Source organism: Rhineura floridana, chromosome 9 (genome assembly GCF_030035675.1).
Source record: "Rhineura floridana isolate rRhiFlo1 chromosome 9, rRhiFlo1.hap2, whole genome shotgun sequence".
Taxonomy (NCBI): Eukaryota; Metazoa; Chordata; class Lepidosauria; order Squamata; family Rhineuridae; genus Rhineura; species Rhineura floridana.
This window is the reverse complement of record NC_084488.1, coordinates 28,701,073-28,720,979: the sequence shown is the minus strand read 5'-3', so window position 1 is coordinate 28,720,979 and position 19,907 is coordinate 28,701,073. Positions and strand designations below refer to the sequence as shown.

General features: G+C 42.3%; 1 protein-coding gene across 2 annotated transcripts in view; it reads right to left on the bottom strand.

Moving 5' to 3' along the window:
* The window catches only part of GABRB1 (gamma-aminobutyric acid type A receptor subunit beta1), a 129,625-nt gene extending 110,688 nt beyond the window's left edge, over nucleotides 1–18,937 (bottom strand). For both annotated transcript variants that reach the window (XM_061583828.1, XM_061583830.1), the window contains exons 1-3: nucleotides 18,858–18,937; nucleotides 18,559–18,650; nucleotides 18,038–18,105 (exon numbers count right to left, since the gene is read on the bottom strand). In XM_061583828.1, the coding sequence (XP_061439812.1) occupies nucleotides 18,038–18,105; nucleotides 18,559–18,650; nucleotides 18,858–18,937 (240 nt within the window). The remainder of the gene's footprint in view (nucleotides 1–18,037; nucleotides 18,106–18,558; nucleotides 18,651–18,857) is intronic.
* Nucleotides 18,938–19,907: the final 970 nt, after the last annotated feature.

Below are 19,907 nucleotides of genomic sequence, written 5' to 3'. Positions count from 1 at the left end.
CCGCCTAAACCAGTTTAGTGCCAGAAAGAGTGAAGAATGCACTAGAAAATATGTTGAGGAGGAAACTATCAGAGGTTGATGACTTTGTACTTGGGGAATACCATAAGAACCCCATAAAAACTCACACAAAAATGGATGGGAAATTCTATGAAGAATACGGAGAGATAACATATTCTTCTTGGAGTGGAGCAAGATACCATCCTTCAGAATCCCAACCCCACCTTTCCTGTTTCTAGCTTTTTCAATCAGCTCCATCATTCCTCCTTGCAGATAAGGTTATCCTTTTGGATAAAGGTTCTTGATTAGATTTATTTATTTAGAACATGTATATCCTGTCTTTCTTTCATCATGAAACCCAAGGTGGCATAAATGAGTTTCCCAGGCAATCTTCCATCCAGGCACTGACCCAGAGCAGCATAGTGACTGGAGACTGAGACTGTAAACACACTAGTGGCCTACAGCATAGATTTTCCTTTGGCCACACTTGGAGGAGGGTTGATCTGCCAATCAGCTGCAAAATCTCTTTTTAAAAAAGCACTTCAAGCTGATCCCACCAGGTTTTCAAGAGGTGGGGTTTGACTAGTGTCATGTACCTCCGTTTTCAGAAGAGAGAGGCAGAGACGTAATGGAACCAGCAGAACAGTGAGTGGGCCTCTACTTTCTACACTGACCCTTCCTTTACAGTCACTTCCCTTCTTCTTTTCTATTTATGCTTCTCAGCTGAGAGGCACATGCTGACGCAGAGAAGAGAGCTGGGCATCCCTTCCAGTGGATACCATCATCTCTGGTGCAAACTATCTCCAGAGTGAACTAAATTCTTTCTCAGTCACTCTGAGTGGGTCCTTTCAATATCCACTGGCCCCAGTTCATATCAGGGTCCATTCTCTGGCATCTGTCACAGGTGATAAATAATAGGCAATCCCAAAGATGTCACTTATGTTTAAGAATGTGAATTTGGAATACTGATTGAGTTCACTAGAAGCTACAATGATAAAACTGAGGTTATCATACTTTGGACACATCATGAGAAGACATGATTCACTAGAAAAGACAATAATGCTGAGAAAAACAGAAGGGAGTCGAAAAAGGGGAAGACCAAACAAAAGATGGATTGATTCCATAAAGGAAGCCACAGACCTGAACTTACAAGGTCTGAACAGGGTGGTTTATAACAGATACTACTGGAGGCCTGAGAAGGGAGGCAATATGGCAACGAGGGAGGTTGCCTTCTCCGAGTTCTGTGGTTAGTTCCATAGTTTATTGATATTTTATAATTTTAAATCATCCCAAACTGCCTTAGAATGCTGTAGCTTGTCTGGTGGCACAGACTGATGCAAACAGACACTGAGGATTTCTGCCCTACCGGCCTTATTACGTTATTACTTTCTCACGAATGCTAAAGGCTGTAGCTCAGCTTTATGTCGACAGCACCACCGGGGGTGGAGGCTCGCATATGTGTTGAATATCTTGGACTACGAAGGTTCAGAGTGCAAAGCGTGGAGAATGAACTATAAATCGTAAACTTCTTTTCTCTAATTGCTTTGGTCACAATCTTCAGCTCAACTCGAGTGGAAAAAAAACATCATTCAGGAACTCTGAATAACTGCTTCTTACACTAGCAGAGATGGGACAACTTAAAAGAGCCAGAAGCTTGGCTAAGAGCGATAAGTTTCTTCCCCCAAGCTCCAAACAAAGCAGAATGGATAAGTATTTCCGGCTGAAGGAAATATTTGACTCTGGCCCTGAGGAATTTACAATTCCAGTTTCAAATCGTTTTGACCCTTTACAGGGGGAAGTGACCACCTATGGAGCCGACGTGAAGGATAGACAGGCAAACAGTGTGTTTTCTCCTTTGCATCTACTGTCTGAATCGAAACAGACACCGACACCTGGGAAAGTGGATCTGTTGGTGGAACAATCTTTATTGATTAGCCAGACAGTTCAATCCATCTATGAACGACTGAATACCACCATGGAGAAACTGGACTGCCTCTTTAACAGGTATTTCCTCACACCTGTACCTCTCAACACGCATTATCAGGAATGGCAGGGGGAGGCTAAGCAAGTAACTCACTATAATCCATTAAAGGACAAAGAAATAAGAACCCCCTTACCTTCAACTAGCTTGATACTGAGATCATGTGAAGTTATAGTTCACCTATTCCCATACAAGGGACCTTGCCAAATTGGGGGTCAGTTGCTTGGGCTAAAAAAATCTGACACTCTTATTGGGGTTACCCCTCGGCTCAATTGACTTGAAATCCATCAGGAGTCTTTTTAGCACTGGACATTCCAGGAGAATTCTTCTAACTTTCAGCTGTCGAAGGATTCCCACAACGATTATGAGAAAGAAAAATCTCCTAATACAGAAGGGGTTATTCCCTTATAGGCATTTCAAAGACACAGTGGTAAGATCCCTGCTGCCCTCCAAAAAGGAGGACACAGTGAGGGAATCTCCTTCACCTCCTACAAGTCTGGAAGGCGGTGAGGATCCAATCCGGAGGGATGCCTCAAACATCCCCACTGGGGTCACAACAGCAAAGGAAGTCAAGCTTCAGGATCCAATGCAAGTGACATCGGATCTGAGTAAATCAGCCCACAAGGTTTTAGACCCAGATCAGCAGGATTGGACTGATGCAGCAGAGGAGGATTTGATAATTGCTTTTCACAGACTTCCGGGTAAGGAACAACACAAGATTATGGACAAGCTAGAAAAGCTACAGGATAAGTTTACTCAAATAAAGAGGGGCAATCAACATAATATAGGAAGTACAGCCCCAAACCAGTTTTCTCAGACTAAAGTGTGGTCACCCAGATCTGTAGACAAAAGGAATAGGAATAGTCAAATCTACAGATGGATATCCGCTTAATGAAGGTGTGCCCTTTTGAGGTCCAAACAGGGAAGACCTTCTGGAGACAAATGTTGAGATAGTGAATAGAGACCCTCTTGAGAGCAACAGAGTATATCTCAGGTCAATACTTACAACTGAGTACAGGGCATCTTGCAGATACCTGGAATTACACGAACTGGGCAGTCCCACCCCAACCCAGCAGCAAATAATGGATGTGGGTGGGCACAGGCATATGGGCCCTGTTCAGAAACATAATGGTAGTGTTTTTTTAGACTCTGTAGGTCTAACCAAGATAGATTGATAGCAAACCACTCAGAACAACTATTACGTATTCTCTGATGGAACATGGCAGGCTGGTCAAATAAGTTCGTCGACTCTGAATTTATCCCTTATATACAATCATTTGATTTGTTGTGCCTCCAAGAAACTTGGCTTATGGACATTAATGATATCCACCTCCAAGGTTTTAAAATAGTGGCCCTCCCAGCCCTAAAAACATCTAAGTACGGGCGTGGAAGTGGAGGTTTGGCTGTACTTCTCTCTACAGACACACATTTGGACATACGGGATTTAAAATTAACGAATAATGGATATATTCAGACTATATTAGTAAATCTCTCTAGAGTTAATCCAGTTATTTGCGTGAATGTATATATCCCTCCTAAACCCATGAGCCAACATGGTAAACAAGTTTGGCAGGAGTTAGAACAAGTGTTACAACATAATGAGGAAGTATTTCCAAAAGCAGATGTTATGATGTGTGGTGATTTTAATGCCCGAATTGGGGGAAATAATGAACGAATCCATAAAATTCTTGCTTTAGATGAGGAGAGTGTGGATAATGTTAGTATTTCAGATAGACGTTCTCAGGACAGCCTCATTAATAGAAATGGACAAATACTATATAATATGGTATATAAGCATCAACTACAATGTTTAAATGGGGGACCGTTGGATAGGTCATGTGGCCATTATACCTACTTAACCCAGAAGGGGGGAAGTGTAGTTGATTATATCTTTATGTCACATAACATTTACTCTAAGGTACAATCGTTCCACTTAGATGAACGGGTGGAGAGCGATCGTTTTTCTTTGGTTGTAGAGGTACGTAATATCAAGAGCTGTAAACAACCTACCATATCCCACCCTATTCAGGGTACCCACTTTGGGAAAAGACGTATTAGATGGTCATTAAGTCTGGCGGATGAAATAAGGCAAACTCTGTGGAATCAGTCTATGATGAAGCTAAGAGGAGAACTTATAAATAAGGAAGGCAATGCTATTAGTACATATCAGGTCCTGATAGAAAATCTAAGGCCCTTTTTGGTACAATCTGGACACCACAAGCCGAAATCTCACACCAAATCCTGGTTTGATGCAGAATGCAGAAATAGCAAACACAATTTGGTAAAAGCGGCCAGATCTCTTAGGGCAAATAAATCTGATGAGCAAATCAGGAGGTATTTAACATACAGGCGGGATTATAAGCAACTCCTAAGAGGGAAAAAGAAAGACTATACTAACAAATTCTGGAAAGACCTTGGGCAAGCCATTATTAGTAAGAATGAAAAATATTTTTGGGATCTCGTAGCACGTGGCCTCAAACAAATTAAATCAGTAGTGGAAGGTCATATCCCAATGGCAAAATGGGTCTGGTATTTTGGAAATATGTATAAAGGTAAGGTTGAAGGCTATCAAGCAGCGAGATATGAAATAATGGATAAGTCATTCCTAGAGATCCTCCCTACATGGCCCCCGGTGAGCACTGCAGAAATAAAAGGTGTTATTGCGAAGCTCACCCTGGGCAAAGCCCCAGGTTGGGACATGTTACCAGCTGAAATTTTCCATATAGACCCAGTGTGGTGGGCGCTAATTTTGGCAATGCTATTTACATCAATTAACACAACTGGAATATTGCCACGGAGTTGGATGTCTAGTGTTGTAATCCCAATTTACAAGAAAGGGGACCAGGGGAACCCTCAAAATGATCGACCAATAAGTTTACTTGATGTCCCCACTAATATATACGCACGACACCTTATTGATAAACTAGAACTTTGGGCAGAAGAACAACAAATTTTATCCCCAATGCAGGCTGGCTTCTGTAAGGGTTTGAGTACAATTGATTAGTGCTTTGTTCTGAATCACTTAATCCAAAAAAAGTACATAATGCATCAAAAAAACTATACGTTGCATTCGTAGATTTATCATCTGCTTTCGATTCCATAGACAGACAGCGACTATGGTAAAAATTAGAGGCTAGTTCAATGGATAGACGTCTACTATTTCTCTATTCTAACACCGATATTAGGATCCGAGTTGGTAGGGCAGGCTCTCTTTCTGATTCAATCCACACTTCGAGGGGTGTCAAGCAAGGTTGTATCTTCGCCCCACTCCTATTCAACCTTTATATAGATGACATAACACAGGAAATTCTTGACCCGTCCTTCTTCCCTCCTGCCGTTGGGAAACAGAAGATCCCAGTTCTGCTTTATGCAGATGACATGGCCCTCATTTCTTTAACTTGTGTGGGCCTGAGGAGATTGCTTACCAGATTTGAAATGTACTGTAAGCATGAAGGATTATCTATTAATTATAATAAGATGAAACTAGTTGTTTTTGCTAAGAGGCATGAGCAGCATATATGTAAGTAAGTAAGTAGGTAAGTAAGTAAGTAAGTAAAAGTTTATTACAGTCAAAGACCAGACAAGAGCAGCATATATGGTCTCTGGATGGGCACAGAATAGAACAATGCTGCTCATTTAAATATCTGGGGCTCCATTTTTCTGAAAACACCCTGTGGTGTACCCATCTTGAGGCAATTACATCTTCAGCTGCTCGTTTACTGGGGCCTATAAAGAAACTTTATTATACTGTAGGTTACCGTATAGTAGAACCAACGTTGAAAATTTTTGTGGCCAAGATTGTCACCCATCTTTTATATGGAGCTGCAATTTGGGGGGAACATTGCAGAGACCAATTGGATGTAATTCAAAACAAGTTTCTGTGCCTGCTCCTATCTGTACCACATGGTACACCCGGTTCACTGTTAAGGAGTGAGGTAGGCCTCCCTTCCCTAAAAGCACGCATACACAAATCCATTATATCATACTGGAAAAAGTTATCAGTGATGCCAGAACATTATTTAGCAAAAATTTGCTTCTTGGAACTACAAAACTGAGAAGGTTGGGCACAATCTTGTAGAGGCCTGATGCTCAGTTACTCGATCCCTTCAGCTGTGATAACGCAGGATTTACCTGGACATGAGATTCGGGATATAGTTTTTGGTAAAGACGCTCAAAAAGATCTTGAATATATAAAGAACTGTAAGTCTGCCATTTGGTACGCTAAAATCAAACTGGACCATGAAAGAGCTACTTATTTGCGGGAGTTAACTTTCTTCCCTACAAGGTGCGTTTTTACCCAGCTCAGGTTTCATTCGATGCCTACTGAATATCTGGCTGGTAGATACGCAAAAAAACAGGCAAAAGATTGCTTTATATGTGGATCAGGACAAATTGGAGGCATGGAACATTATATTGTATATTGCCCTTTTGCCAAGGGCCAAGTTCATCCTACCTCTTCTGACTTCCCTAGAAAGCCAGCCAGACAAGTTTAAGATCAGATGGCTGCTGGCAGATACAGACAACTTTATCACCTACAGAGTAGCTCTGTTTGCATTAGCTGCAGCAAAGATTAGAATGGCTTTTCTTAAACACACTAGTTTTAAAGCAACGGGGAGCTCATTTGATTGTATTTCTAATGTAAATGAATGTAGAAAATTTTAGTTTCTTCTTTTAAAGTTTCAGGATTTTATTCATGTAAACTGGACTGAAATCCAACATTTTATCATTGTTTACAAATATGTTACTTGTATGTTTTATATTGTCATGGCCATTGGCTAAAACAATAAAGGATACTTGATATTGATACTGGAGGCCGCTGATTCATAGGGTCACCATAAGTTGTAATCGACTTGAAGGCATATAAAAACAAATAAAGAAAAATAAAGAAAAACATTTTTCCTAGTGCTGTACATAGCATAGAAGTGATAAAGACTGTGCATGGAAGGTTTACATTCTGCATTAGATTAAGGATCCATCAGCTGATGTTTTGGAGAAGGGGATAATCACATTCCAGAGGCAAATGTTTTTTGTTAAACAAAAGGTGAAGAACAATCTATAAATTTCATTTTGAGCAGGAATCACTGGAATATTAATTTCAACGGGGAACAAATAAGATCCTTAAGTCTTGATCTGAAGAAAACAACACATATCAGCAAGCTGTTAAATATGCTTAGGATTTCAGTCTTTGGCACAGTCCTTGCCACAAGAACTCAAAACAACCTCAGCTTTTCTTGTGTGTTAATTCTTTTGTGATATAAAAGAACTGTCAGGTCCAGAAGTGGTTTTTTTGTTGGCTCATAAACAAGTATGCAACTACAGAAACTACAGCAAAGATGTTACTTGTGCAGCACAACTTGAGCATAAGCTCCATCGGACTTCTTGTTGTTGTTATATGCCTTCAAGTCGATTACGACTTATGGCGAACCTATGAATCTGTTTTGGATATATTCATAGTGTTTTCATGGTAAGAGGTATTCAGAGGTAAATGAGTACAGATAAATGAGTACAGGATTGCATTCTTAATGTAAGTCAAAGCAAAACATTACAAGATGTAAAAACAAAACAAAACAGGCTTTGCCTTTGATGCCCTATAAATCACACTTAAGGTGTCAGATTCCAGTGATCTTGTAATACATGTTTTGCATTGATCTCCTATTACCATTAAACTATTTTATGCAAACGGTCTTTAAAAATGCATTTAGCAGTTTGTAGACTACTTTTCCAATTTGTGCTAAGAAAACTTAGATCCAAACCACTTTTTTTAAAAAAACAAACCCGGACTCACAGTAGCATCTCACTTATACAAGACCTAAGAAGAAGAGCTGTGAACACAACACTTATTATCAAAAACTAAACTATCAAATCAAAATGCCAAGTAGGAGCTTCTTTTGCATCCCTGCTACCCATCCTCCTCTTTGACCATCACCTTTTCATTCACAAAAAGAGATCAGTCCCGCCCCTTTCACAGCATACTAGCCCCTACCCAGTAACCAAACTTATCCCACACTCATGCCAAAGGGTTTCCTCTTCCCTGATCAGAGACTGCTGAGAGTGAAAAATGTTGACGGATTTATGGGCTGGAGGTGTTCCCTTTTAGGAAACATTTTTAGACAATTCCTTTCTCTTGTGGATAGCAGACATGAAAACATTCACAGACACCTCTTACGAACAGCCAGTTTCACTCTAAAGAAGTTGCTTCAGAAAAGCAGACAGCTCATATTGACAGAGTCTAATAGACTTTGTCATAGTCATAACCCTGCTACTAATGAAGTTATTTCATACTCTTGTAAATGTTTCACAAGATTTTTGTTATCGTTAAATTCTGTTAAATTGCTATTAATTGATGCTACGCCAAAGGGTCACCTTGTAGATCTGAAAGCTGCTCTGCAAATTTCAGTGAGAGGGTCCAAAAAGCAGAGGTGGAGTGGAATCCCATTAACATATGTCTCATGGTTGTCTAGGATAGAAGCTGTATATTGGCTAAAGCAGGGGATCATGACATCTGCAACTCATGCTCGCTTATTGTCTTTGATGTCAGACACACTTTTAATCACTTGGCAACACGGAGCATGTCCATAGAGAGGATTTCCCCCCTCCCCCCGGTTTCAGATGGACTAACTGAGGGCATCCAATGCCAGCAAGTCATGTAATAACTGTGCTGACATTGCCCTGATGTCATGGTAGTTTACGAGGCACAGATCAGCATGGCTGATCAAATCAGAGGAAGTGCAGAGCCTTATCAACAGGGTGCCTTCCCCCAATTTGCTTCTGGTTTCCAAAGAACCAGGAGCATGAAACGTTCCCATCCAGACACACCATCATCAGCTTACTAATGTGTAAGAGCAGCTCAGCACTTTATACAGCAATTGTGTATGCCACAGGTACACATGTGCTGCCCCAACTTTTTCTACAGCAGCCATTTGAAATATTTTATTTATTTATTAAATTGATATGCTAACCTTCCTCCCAGAAGGAGCCCACTCAAAATATGAGTGACATATATATGTTCTCCCATGTACACAAAACAGGGAACCTGGATTGGGCCTTGGCTCCCCAATATTTAAGACGTCTTAGGCAGGTGTCTAAGGATGTTTTTCATGCTTCCACATGTTTGTCACAGTAAAAAAAATGGATATTCACATGTGATATGCCCTAAAATATTGTAGGTTTACACATTATTGTGTTGTCTCACAAAACACAAAAATATTCAGGATTTCAAAATTTGACACCTTTTCATAGGCTATATGTTGTTAACTGGTTATGCTCATTTGGACTATAAATTCCACTATCTCATACAAATCAGCTGTATAATGGTAACTGCACCCACAGAGCAAAAGCCAGGCCTAGATAAGTTTGCAACATCAACACAATATCACAAAACATGATGCTGCAGTGGGGAAGCAAGAGTGGTGCCCCATCCTAATCACTTACCTTCAGCTAATATTCATGCTGGGGAAATAATTGGCATCAGGCAGTCAGCATGGAGAAACCACCATGGGTGTCAGAGACCCAATCAAAATAATCTTGGACTTCCTTCAGCCCACCCACCCCTCAAAAAAAAGATGTTGGGAGATGAATTCACATATCTCTGACATCATATCAAGTTCGGCTTCAAATGGTTTAAGAAATGGAAGAGATCTCTTCATATCCAGACGCACCCACCCTCACATTCTGCAATATACAGCCTACCACTGCTATTGGCTTCCTTTGTAACTGGCCTTACCAGGCAAGTTTCAGCTTCTAGGTAGAAAATCATGTTCAGGTCCTACGTATTCTTGTTGGCCTTTATTGCCCAAAAAGGTTGAGACCAAAAGGGAACCTCTGTGCATGGCACAGGGTTCTTCTGGCTTTGCCTTCCAAAAGCAGCAAAGTAGGAGGAAGTGTAAAGATAGAAGAAATGAGGCAAAGCACACAAGGAACTAAACAACAAGAATCTTAGATGAAGCCCAAATATGTGGTGGGCGAGCTCCTCCCTGTCATAGAATCATAGAATCATAGAGTTGGGGCCTTGTAGGCCATTGAGTCCAACCCCCTGCTCACAGCAGGAAATCCACAGCTAGAGCATCTCCCGCAGATAGCTGTCCAAATTGGATCAGATCAAAATAACTGAAGCGATTTCTCTACAAACTGGGAAATAAGTTTAGCTTATCTCTGAGCCAATTCATTTCAGTATCCATGCTCAAACCTAACCCATCCAACCTCCATCCTCTTTCTACCAACCCAGATAGGCTCTAATTCCCAATCCTTTGCCCACCCATAATCCTCCAAACCTCTGTCCTTCCTTCTCTCCCACCTCTCTTACATTGCAGCAGCTCTTGGGAAAACTCCATTTCCCAAGTCTAGTTGTGCCACTGGTAGAGAGCAGCATGCCAGGAGCTGATCAAGAAAAGATACCTCCTTCCCTTTCTTCTTCCCATCTGTTGCCACAGCTTCAACATCAGATGCAAGCAGGTAAGTGGGGTGGGAAGGAAGGGGTTTGGAGGATCATGGGCATGAGGAGAAAGAAGAGGAATACTTTTCCAGATCCAAGCTGGAAAAGTATTTGAGGAGAACATTACAAGTTTGACATACTCATATCCTCTTAATTGTGTCCCCTCCTTCTGCACCCCACTTTCCACATTTCACTTTTCTTATTGGAAGTGCTTCAGGAAATGGGCATTTTTCCTTATGTTACTCTGAAGGGTACCATGAGCTACGTTGGTGCTGCAGTATAGATGAGAGTGCTGGTGGTAGTGGTGGTAGCCGTGATGGCTGGTGCCAATTGGGACTGGTGAGGCAGAAGACAGGGAGACCAACAGTGGGTGGAGCCAGAGCCAATGATAGGCTGTGCCACCCCCTGATTGGTTGTAAGTAAGAAGGTAGACTGAGGGTGGTGTGGCACAGTCCTTATGGACCAGCCTCTACTGGGGGGTAGTGATGAGGACGGTGATCACGGTAATGGAAAGGAAAGGGGAAGGGGAAGAGGTCTGAACAAAAGGACAGAGGAGACAGGAATTAACAAAAAGGTGGGCTAATGAATGGGGGAGCTGTGGAGAAAGCTCACAGGGCTAAGAACAGAAGTGGCAGCAGGAAATGTAGGAGGAAACACAAGAGTCCTGAGCAGGCAGTGAGGTTGCCCAAGAGTCAGAGTGAAATGGAAAGCAGAAGCAACACACACCGCAGAGTGGGGATCTGAGGAAGCGATGGTGGAAGGTGGCATGGCCCTGAAGAATGGAGTGAGTTTACAGAAAGCAGGGCTGGTGCAGAAAAGTACAGCCTTTGTATACAAAAAAGCTGGTGTGAAATGTCTGACTTAACTAGTGCAGGGATCTGCAGTGGGTGGGGGAGGGTGGATGGGGCTGTGGCCCTCCAGATGTTGTTGGACTCCAACATCTATCAGCCCCAGCTAGCATGGCTAGTGGCCAGAGATGATAGAAGTTGGAGTCCAACAGCACCTGGAGGGCCACAGGTTCCCCATCCCTGATGGGGTGAGACTGCATTAGAGGAGAAAAGAGATTTGTGGTGCCCTGTCTCATGGAAGTCCAGCATTCCTTTCTGGTTTCTTCATTCCACTAGAACGCCTCTCCCAATATGAACCTGCCCGTACACTTCGCTCGACATCAAAGACCCTCCTCCGAGCTCCAACCCACAGAGAAGCTCGGAGGGTGGTAACAAGAACTAGGGCCTTCTCAGTGGTGGCCCCCGAACTGTGGAATAGTCTCCCTGATGAGGTGTGCTTGGCGCCGATGCTGCTGTCTTTTCGGCGCCAGGTTAAAACCTTCCTCTTTTCTAGGACTTTTAATTTAACTTAATTCAGTTTTAAAGTGTGTTGTAATTGTTTTTAGATCTTTCATTCTCTGTACTTTTGCTGTATGGTATTATTGGATTTTATTGTATATATTTGTATTGCTTGTTGTTCACCGCCCAGAGAGCTATGCTAGTGGGGCGGTATAAAAATTTAATAAAATAAATAAATAAATAAATAATAAGAGCATATTCTTGTCATGTTATTTATGCCCAAATCATAGCATTGCACATAATAAAGGTATACTATGAGAAGGTAATAATTACTACCCTCTCATTCAGGGGCAGAATTTCATTAGGGAGGGGCAATGAGCTTTTTGAAGCAGGCAACATTCTCAGTAAGTTTTCAAAGTTCATGCTTGGATCAGTTCAAGGTTAACTTGCAAATCTGAAAAAGGAGTATCACATTTGTTATAGTTACTTTCTAACAGCCAAAGCAATTAACTAAATTGTCACCCTTTCCTTATGCAAAGGGATTTTGTCTTTTGTATTCATACCTGTTACATACTCCCATTTCCAAGTTCATAATAATAGCTACTCAGTTTGTTGAACCAGTAAGTAGGCCAAAAAGATAGATGCTCTTGAGATCAGAAACACGTGGGGTGGGTGAGGTGGAGGCTGGGAATCGTGTCTCTACCTCCTTAAATATCCCTGTCTTGCACCAAGTGATTATAGCATGGCTTCTGATCTTTCAGCAAATGACATTTTCTTAATAGATATTATTATACTTTTAGACATAATATCAGAGTAATTGTTATTTTATTTGCACCTGGCTTAAATGGAGATCATTTATAATAGGAAGAGGCTAGAAGCTGAATAAGTCAGGAATCAGTGTGAAACAGCAAAACCAAAAGTTCAATATGTTTAAACTAAAGTTGGTTATTTAACAATATTTTTAAAAAAATATTTACGTGTCAAGTGTCCAATTTGTTCTCAAGCTAGGAAGCTAAATGACTATCCCACCAGGCTAAAATGAAATAAATTGAAACCATGGTTAACTAGAGCCAACAAGAGAAATGTGAGAGGCCATAATCCTCCATTCAGACACTATAACAATCCACCTTTTGGGAGTATGTGAATTAACTAGTTGAATTATAAAGTATGTGTCGCTTTTCTGGCTTAATAGGCTAGCCATTCTTGAGTTGGATCAAGAATCTTCTAGACACTGAAGGACCCTTATCGTGTCTTGTGTGAAAACAACAAGGGGAAGGAGATCCTGTGCTCTGGGCGTATACCAGTTCAGAAAGGTGGTGTGAGTATGATCAGGGTGGCGCCAAAGGTGGCCAGGTCGGGCCCTGGTCAGTCATCACCAGTTCAGACCCCATGAGTGTATATGTGAAATTTAGAATTTTTTTGCCCTGATCTGCATTACTTTACACTTGCTTACATTGAGTTGCATTTGCAATTTTTCTGCCCATTCACCCAGTTTGGAGAGATCCTTTTGGTGCTCTTCACAATCCTTAATTTGTTTTAACCACCCTGAACAATTTGAAATTATCAGCAAACGTGGCTCCCTCATTTCTCATCCTTCACTTGAGATAGTTTATGACCAATGATTGTTTATGAGGAAAGGCCATAGTTATGGAGAAGGCCCATAGCTCAGTGGTAGAACACCTGCTTTGCATGAAAAGGGTCCTAGGTTCAATTCCTGGCATCTCCAGGTTGGGTTGGGAGTGTCCCTTGTCTGAAAATCCTGAAGAGCCACTCAGTAGACAACATTGAGCTAGACAGACCAATGGTCTGGCACAGTATAAGGCAGCTTCCTATGTTCTTAACAAGTTAAATCAGCCAGTTCCATCTGCTCCTAGTGAAAAATTTCTTATCTTGATGGATACCAGATATTGTCTCAGCTTGTGTGATGCATTGTTCTTAAGGCAAATATTCTGTGATAATACTTCAATTATTTATTGTGTTAAAAAAAACAGTCTTTTGGAATTACATCCAACGGCAGTTATGAAGAATTTTACAGCCATAACTATGCTGTCTGGTTACAACTTGGAAACCTTCTGTCAACAGCTCTTAAATTTTACTAAAAATGTAAAAAGGCAATATAAAACATTCTGTCTAAACTCAGAGTTCTCTTCAAACTGAGAGTGGGCAGGCATCACCTGTTAGTGCACAGGTATAGGCTAATCCAGAGGTTTCCTTGTACATAGGCTTTACCACTCATTCCAATGGAAGACCTGTTCTGGCAGTACAAAGGGATGCATGCACAATGTAGCTGTCATTTCCACTGAATAAATTGGGAAGCCTTTTCACAGAGAATGCCTATGGGGTTTTCTATCTGTGCAGTGGTACACAGTCTTGGCATGATTTTCTCTAAGTCTTCCCCACTGAGACAACTGGGAACATACATAATGCTTGGGGGGTGGAAGAGAAGGGATGAAGAGCTTTACTTGTTGCACATTATTTTGTTGCAACAATTAAAAGGATGCAGTTGGTAGACTCATGGGTCCCATAGCAATTCTCTCTAAAATGAGAGTGGGAACCTTTGGCCCTCCAGATATTGCTGAATTACATATCCCATTGACCCCAGCCATTATGGCCAACAGTCAAGGCTGATGGAAGTTGTAGTCCAACAGCTGGACGGCCAAAGATTTGCCACCTTTGCTCTAGAAGGAAATATCTTGAAGCCCAGCAGATTTCTTCTGGTTCTTTCATAAACTATCTAGGAGCCTTTGGAGCCAGGTATATGTAAGATTACAGAGGGCTTTGCTTCAGGTGTATGAAGTAGAAAAGTCAGGTGTACCCATAGTAATGTATGGTTGCTCCAGAAAAGTACAACAGCAAGAACAGGGACAGAGCTCTGCCTACTGGGTAGGAAAGAGAGATCTGATGCTGTCTCACTTGGAACATATTGCATCCAGCTGAAGTGATGCTGTTTGCATTTCTGCAAAAAATTGGGCATCCCAATTGTTAAAAGCCCTTTTAGATCAATTTACCTGCCCTAGGGTGATGCTACAAGACACGTTTATGCCAGCTCAGCAAAGACTGGAGTAATATCAGACCTTGGCATAGGGTAGGCATGTTATGAATCATGCTGTTTTGCAGTTTATTTATTTATTTAGACCATTTATATACTGCTTATATTTAAATAAAACTCTAAGCAGTGTACAATGTAAGTTAAAACATCTCAAAACACCAGATACAAAAACCACCATTGATAAAATAAAATTAATAACTGAGCAAAGCATCCACTTTAGTATCAACATATAGTATAAACATTGATTATAAAATTAAGTACAAGAAATACAAGGAAAAAAATCATAACAAACATAGTAGACCAAACAAAATATTCCCTAGGATTCAAGAAAAAAAATAATAAAAAGCAAGTTAAAAAAAGCAAGCTTATTTTTAAACATAGCAGATTAAACAAAATAAATCAGCTCATTTCTTAATCACAATATAATAAAAAGAAAAACAATTAAACCAGCCAGCTCCCTTTATAACATACAGAATTTCATCTAACTACAGTTGAAAATAGATTTCATTCACTTTACTCAAACACGCTCTTACAAGATCAACACACTCATGTTCAAACATATCAACATTCTAAACAAAGATACTCAAGTTTACTATTTTAGCACACCTCAAATCACACTCTACAAACACTCACATAATCCAATCTCACATCCAAAAAACAGCACACTCACATGTCCAAGAGAAATATTGCTGGGGTAAGCAACACAAATCCCACACCACTCTTATGAATCATGCAGTGACATTCTGAGTCTCTTCAACTTCCAGTTAGGTTAACAGAGTGTGCCTAATGCCTGAAAGTTCATGGGCATCTCTTACAACTAGACCTTTAACTCTGCTAAGGACAGCATTAATTTCACTGTGCAATTACACATTCAGGCAAGGAGGTTAATGAAAAATCATGTCAGACTTGAAAAAGCATTGTTTACAGCATTGTGGCAGAAGGAACAGATTGCCCTGTTCAAAGATCTTGACCTTTGTCAACCAATCATAATTTTCCTCCTTGGAACAGTTGGGATAATTTCAAACATGGTCCTTTGGGAAACGTAATTCTATCTAGAAAGGAAAATGTTTCAGCTGTGACCATTGTTCTCCTAATCATTTCTTAATGACAGAAACACCGGGGTGTACTGCATGACATTTAGTAAAACACACAAGCTATGGCACTTGGACCTGACCCCAAGGATATTCTTATAACTAGGTAACCCTCAATGGCTTTTATTGTGAGTTTGATAGTTTGTTTTGCAAATCACTCTCAGTACTTGTGCAGAGAACGCTACAGATAAATTATATGTGTGTATCTATAAAACCAAGAAACAGGCAGCTGGACAGCTTTCTGTGCAGGGATAATTTTTGACAAGACAGCATATGGAAGATAATGCCTTTCCAGCCACAATTTTCTGCACATGCTTTTGCTCCTTAGAATTAGGAGCAGCCAGGGTGAAGGAAGGACGAGGAGCCTGGTGATTCAGAAAGACAAGAAAGAAGGGGGGAAGGGGAGAGGGAGAAAGTATCTCTATCTGTAACCACATTCACTAAAAATCAACTTGGATTAAATTCAGCACTGCCAAAATAGTAGCATGAACTGGCCATCAAGTCTTCTTTGTACATTACTTACTCAAATGTAGGATACTAAAACATATGGAGAGAGGCAGACAGGCAAAGACCATACCAGAAGCCTGCTTCTTTGTCAGCTGGACTTCCCCTTCCCCACCGCAGGGCTATCTAATGCCAACTGTCCTATGAGAAAGAATCCAGGAATGAGAGACATGCAAAATGTCTGGTTCTGTTCCAGCTGGACTGTCGCTTCTTCTGCCATGCAGCCATCTGACACCAATTGCCTTGTGGAACTACTCAATTCCCTGCTCAAGTGGAACTGATTGTTTAGTGTATGGTTCTAGATATGCCCATTTTACATATATAACAAATGAGGCATTGTGAATGGCTACTGGTGAGAGAGCTTGTTCAGTGGTAGCACCCCAGATATAGAATGTCTTTCCCAGACAGGCTTGCCTGGTGCATATGTTCTGGCTTTTTTGGGGAGGGGGGCAACCAGGTGAAGGCTTTTTTCTCTCCCCTCGGCTTTTCAATCTTAAAACTTTTTTAAAATTTATAGATGTGTTAATTCGGCCATTTTAAAATCTGTGAAATCTTTGGTGATGCTGCTGGTTTTATGTTGTATTTCTTTTTTTGTTGTTTCGTGGTTTTGATTTTGCATGTAATTGTTTTACTTTTATTGTAAGGCACCCAGAGAAGAATAAAAATACTGTAAATAACTACATGTGAGAAGATTTGAGGACTGTAGTCATAAAGCAGCATATAAATCAACTAAAGAAATAATAAATACTGTATGATGTGGCCCTCATTTTCCAGTTGCTTACAAGAAACACAAATGGGCTTATTCTATTGAGCTAATAGCTGGCAAACTCCTGATCTGATTTCTATCTTGAATAAGCTCATTCAGACCTTCATACTCAATTCTTGTCATTATTTTTATTACTTAGCAGGAGTTCCTCAAGTCAGCACTGCTATTCATCAATCATCACTCAGCAGTTACGGTTCATCTTTGTTAGAGACAGCATTGGTGGCGGGAGGGGTTGGAATCAACAGACTTTTCTATCTCAGACATCAATGCAGCTACTATCCCAGCCTAATGAACCAGTCACTGTGATTTAGTCTAGCACTAAATATTATCAAGAGTGAAATCATATAAATGTGAATTCTTAATATAAACAGGATCCATCTTCCTCCATCACCTGGATTCCAAGAGTTACAGAAAGCTACCGGTTGCATACCAAATCATATGAGACCCATGTTTTCACCCCTTTTCTGTTTTCTTCTTTGTGTCCTGTCAGCATTTGATCCCAAAAGATTAGCAATGGCATGCTCCCATCCACAAGTGACTAATCAGTCTTGATTAGGCTCCCCTCTTCTGTCTATTTCACCCCAATACAATTGCAATTTGATTCCTTTCCCTAATCAAGCGCGGGGGGGGGGATAGGAACACCAGTATAGCGTATGAACACGTCGCTGTCCGCGGTGCTGAAACTGGTTCGTAACCTGCGGCGGTCGGCAGATGGCGCCGTTCAACGTTTGAAAAAGGTAAGGCGAACGAGGTGGCAGCAGTCAAACTCATCTCAAAACTGATTTCTCCAGCACCGCACACCTAAGAACAGGACGCCACGACATTAAACTCAACAAACCACCAATCTCTCGTGCACAGTGTTCTGCTGTTTCAGAGGGGCATGTTCCCTCTCCCAACCTCTCCCGTACATGCTATTCCAAGGGAGTACTCACCATGTTGACTTCTGAGACCGTATCTATACTGGCAATCTCTATTCTCATTCCAACGTCAACGGGAGAGCCTGCAAACCGAAACAGGTGTTGGTTTTTAATGGCCAGCAGGCAAATGAGTTGAACGACCAACACTTCTAAGCCTCAAAACAGCATCACCGACCCGAATGTGTCCTGTACCTGCCCGCATGTTTAAACGGAATATGAAATAGACTTTCTTGTCTAAAGAAGCGTTCTGTGAAATTCAAAAGCCTGCGCCCGACCCTAACAAACCCCATTGACATAAGGAACTCTATTTACAGAATCAACTTAGATCCGTTTGGTTGGGAGCAACAATAGGTGTGCAAGAGTGGGTATGAGAGACGGGGGTGGCGTGGGGGGAGAAATAACGTACCTTTCTTTGGGGAAAGGGACAAGCTGCCAGAGACCATCTGCGTTCTAAGTGACATCTGCCTCTGACACTACAGGGAACGACCACAGCACCGCCGCCTTGTCTTCCCGTCAACAGATCTGAGGAGACTTACCTCCAAAGTCCGGCCTCAGACGAATGTCGTATCCTTTGAGCAATCTGTCCACTGTCTCTTTCACGTAGGACATGTTGCTGGGCTCATTTAGGCTGAGGAGAAACGAGGAAGAGGAGGATTCAGAAGGAGCGCTTAAAAACACACACACACAGAGCGAGCGAGCGAGCGAGAGCGAGCCCCGAGCAACCTCCCAGCAGAGAAACAAATCCATCGAGTTGGGCTCCCGAAGGATGAGATCTATCATTCAACACATCTGTCTCTCTTACACGCGTCCTCTCGCGTCCAAGCGCCATCCTCACCTCTTGGCATAGCAGACCACGGCTATCATCACAGGGAAGAGCACGATCCCCACGCACTCTCGCAAGTGAACTGCCCACATTCCTTCCTCCGGGTGGAGAGTTGCTGCCTCTTTCCCCCCCCCACCCACTCCCCACCCCCTCCCGCGAAGATTCAAGGAATGCAACTTTCCGTCCACAGGCACAGCTACGAAGCCGAAGCGGGCGACGCATGCGCGGAGCTGGCCCGGTATCCGAAGACCCCGTTTAGCCTCGGCAACGATGTCAGGGCAAGCGATCAAGAGCTGCGGCGGGACCTTGAAAGTTCCCGGTCTGGCTCCCGCGGGAGTCGGGCTGTGGCATGTAAAGCGCTTTCCCGCCTGCCTGGGCTGGGTCGGGCTGGGTCAGGATGGAAATGGTCCCCTACGGAGCACATCCTGCTCTAGGTTGCCGATCGCCGAAGAGCAACGGGGCCAAGGGCGGACTGACGGCGGCTCCCTCCCCACTTTAAACCTGCCGCTGCCTCCGCCTACATTCCCTCCTAGCCTCTGCTCTTTGAGACCCAGGCGCTCTTCGTCACCGCCTCCCTTCCGTGCCCTTTCAGCACCAAGGGGAGGTGTAGCCGCCGTCGGCGGGCCCTTTGAACCGGCTGCCCGGCTGCATTCAGGGGTGACCGTGGACAGGCCTACCCCAGAAGGACATAGGATATGCCCTTCCCTCGTCCTTAAAGACTCTGGGACTGGCGGAGATGGGGTACGTGGCAGAGGTCATGGCTAGAGAGCCAGACCTGACCGCCAAACCCAGGTGTCGTGGCAACACGCAGGCCTAGCAGCATGGTGCTTCCAGTTTGCAGATGTGTGTGTGTGTGTGCGCGCGCGCATAGAATCTCTAATATGTACTGGTTTGGGATGTTTCCTTTCTTGCTCAAAGGGAATGGGTCCTTCGTGGTTTCATTTCCAGGAAAAGGTTAAAGACGTGATGCCAAACGAAGTAAGGTGCACTTCAGTCTCATGACTAAGTTGCCCCATTGAGTCTAATGGGACCTGTGTTCAACTAACTTAGCCTCAATTTAAC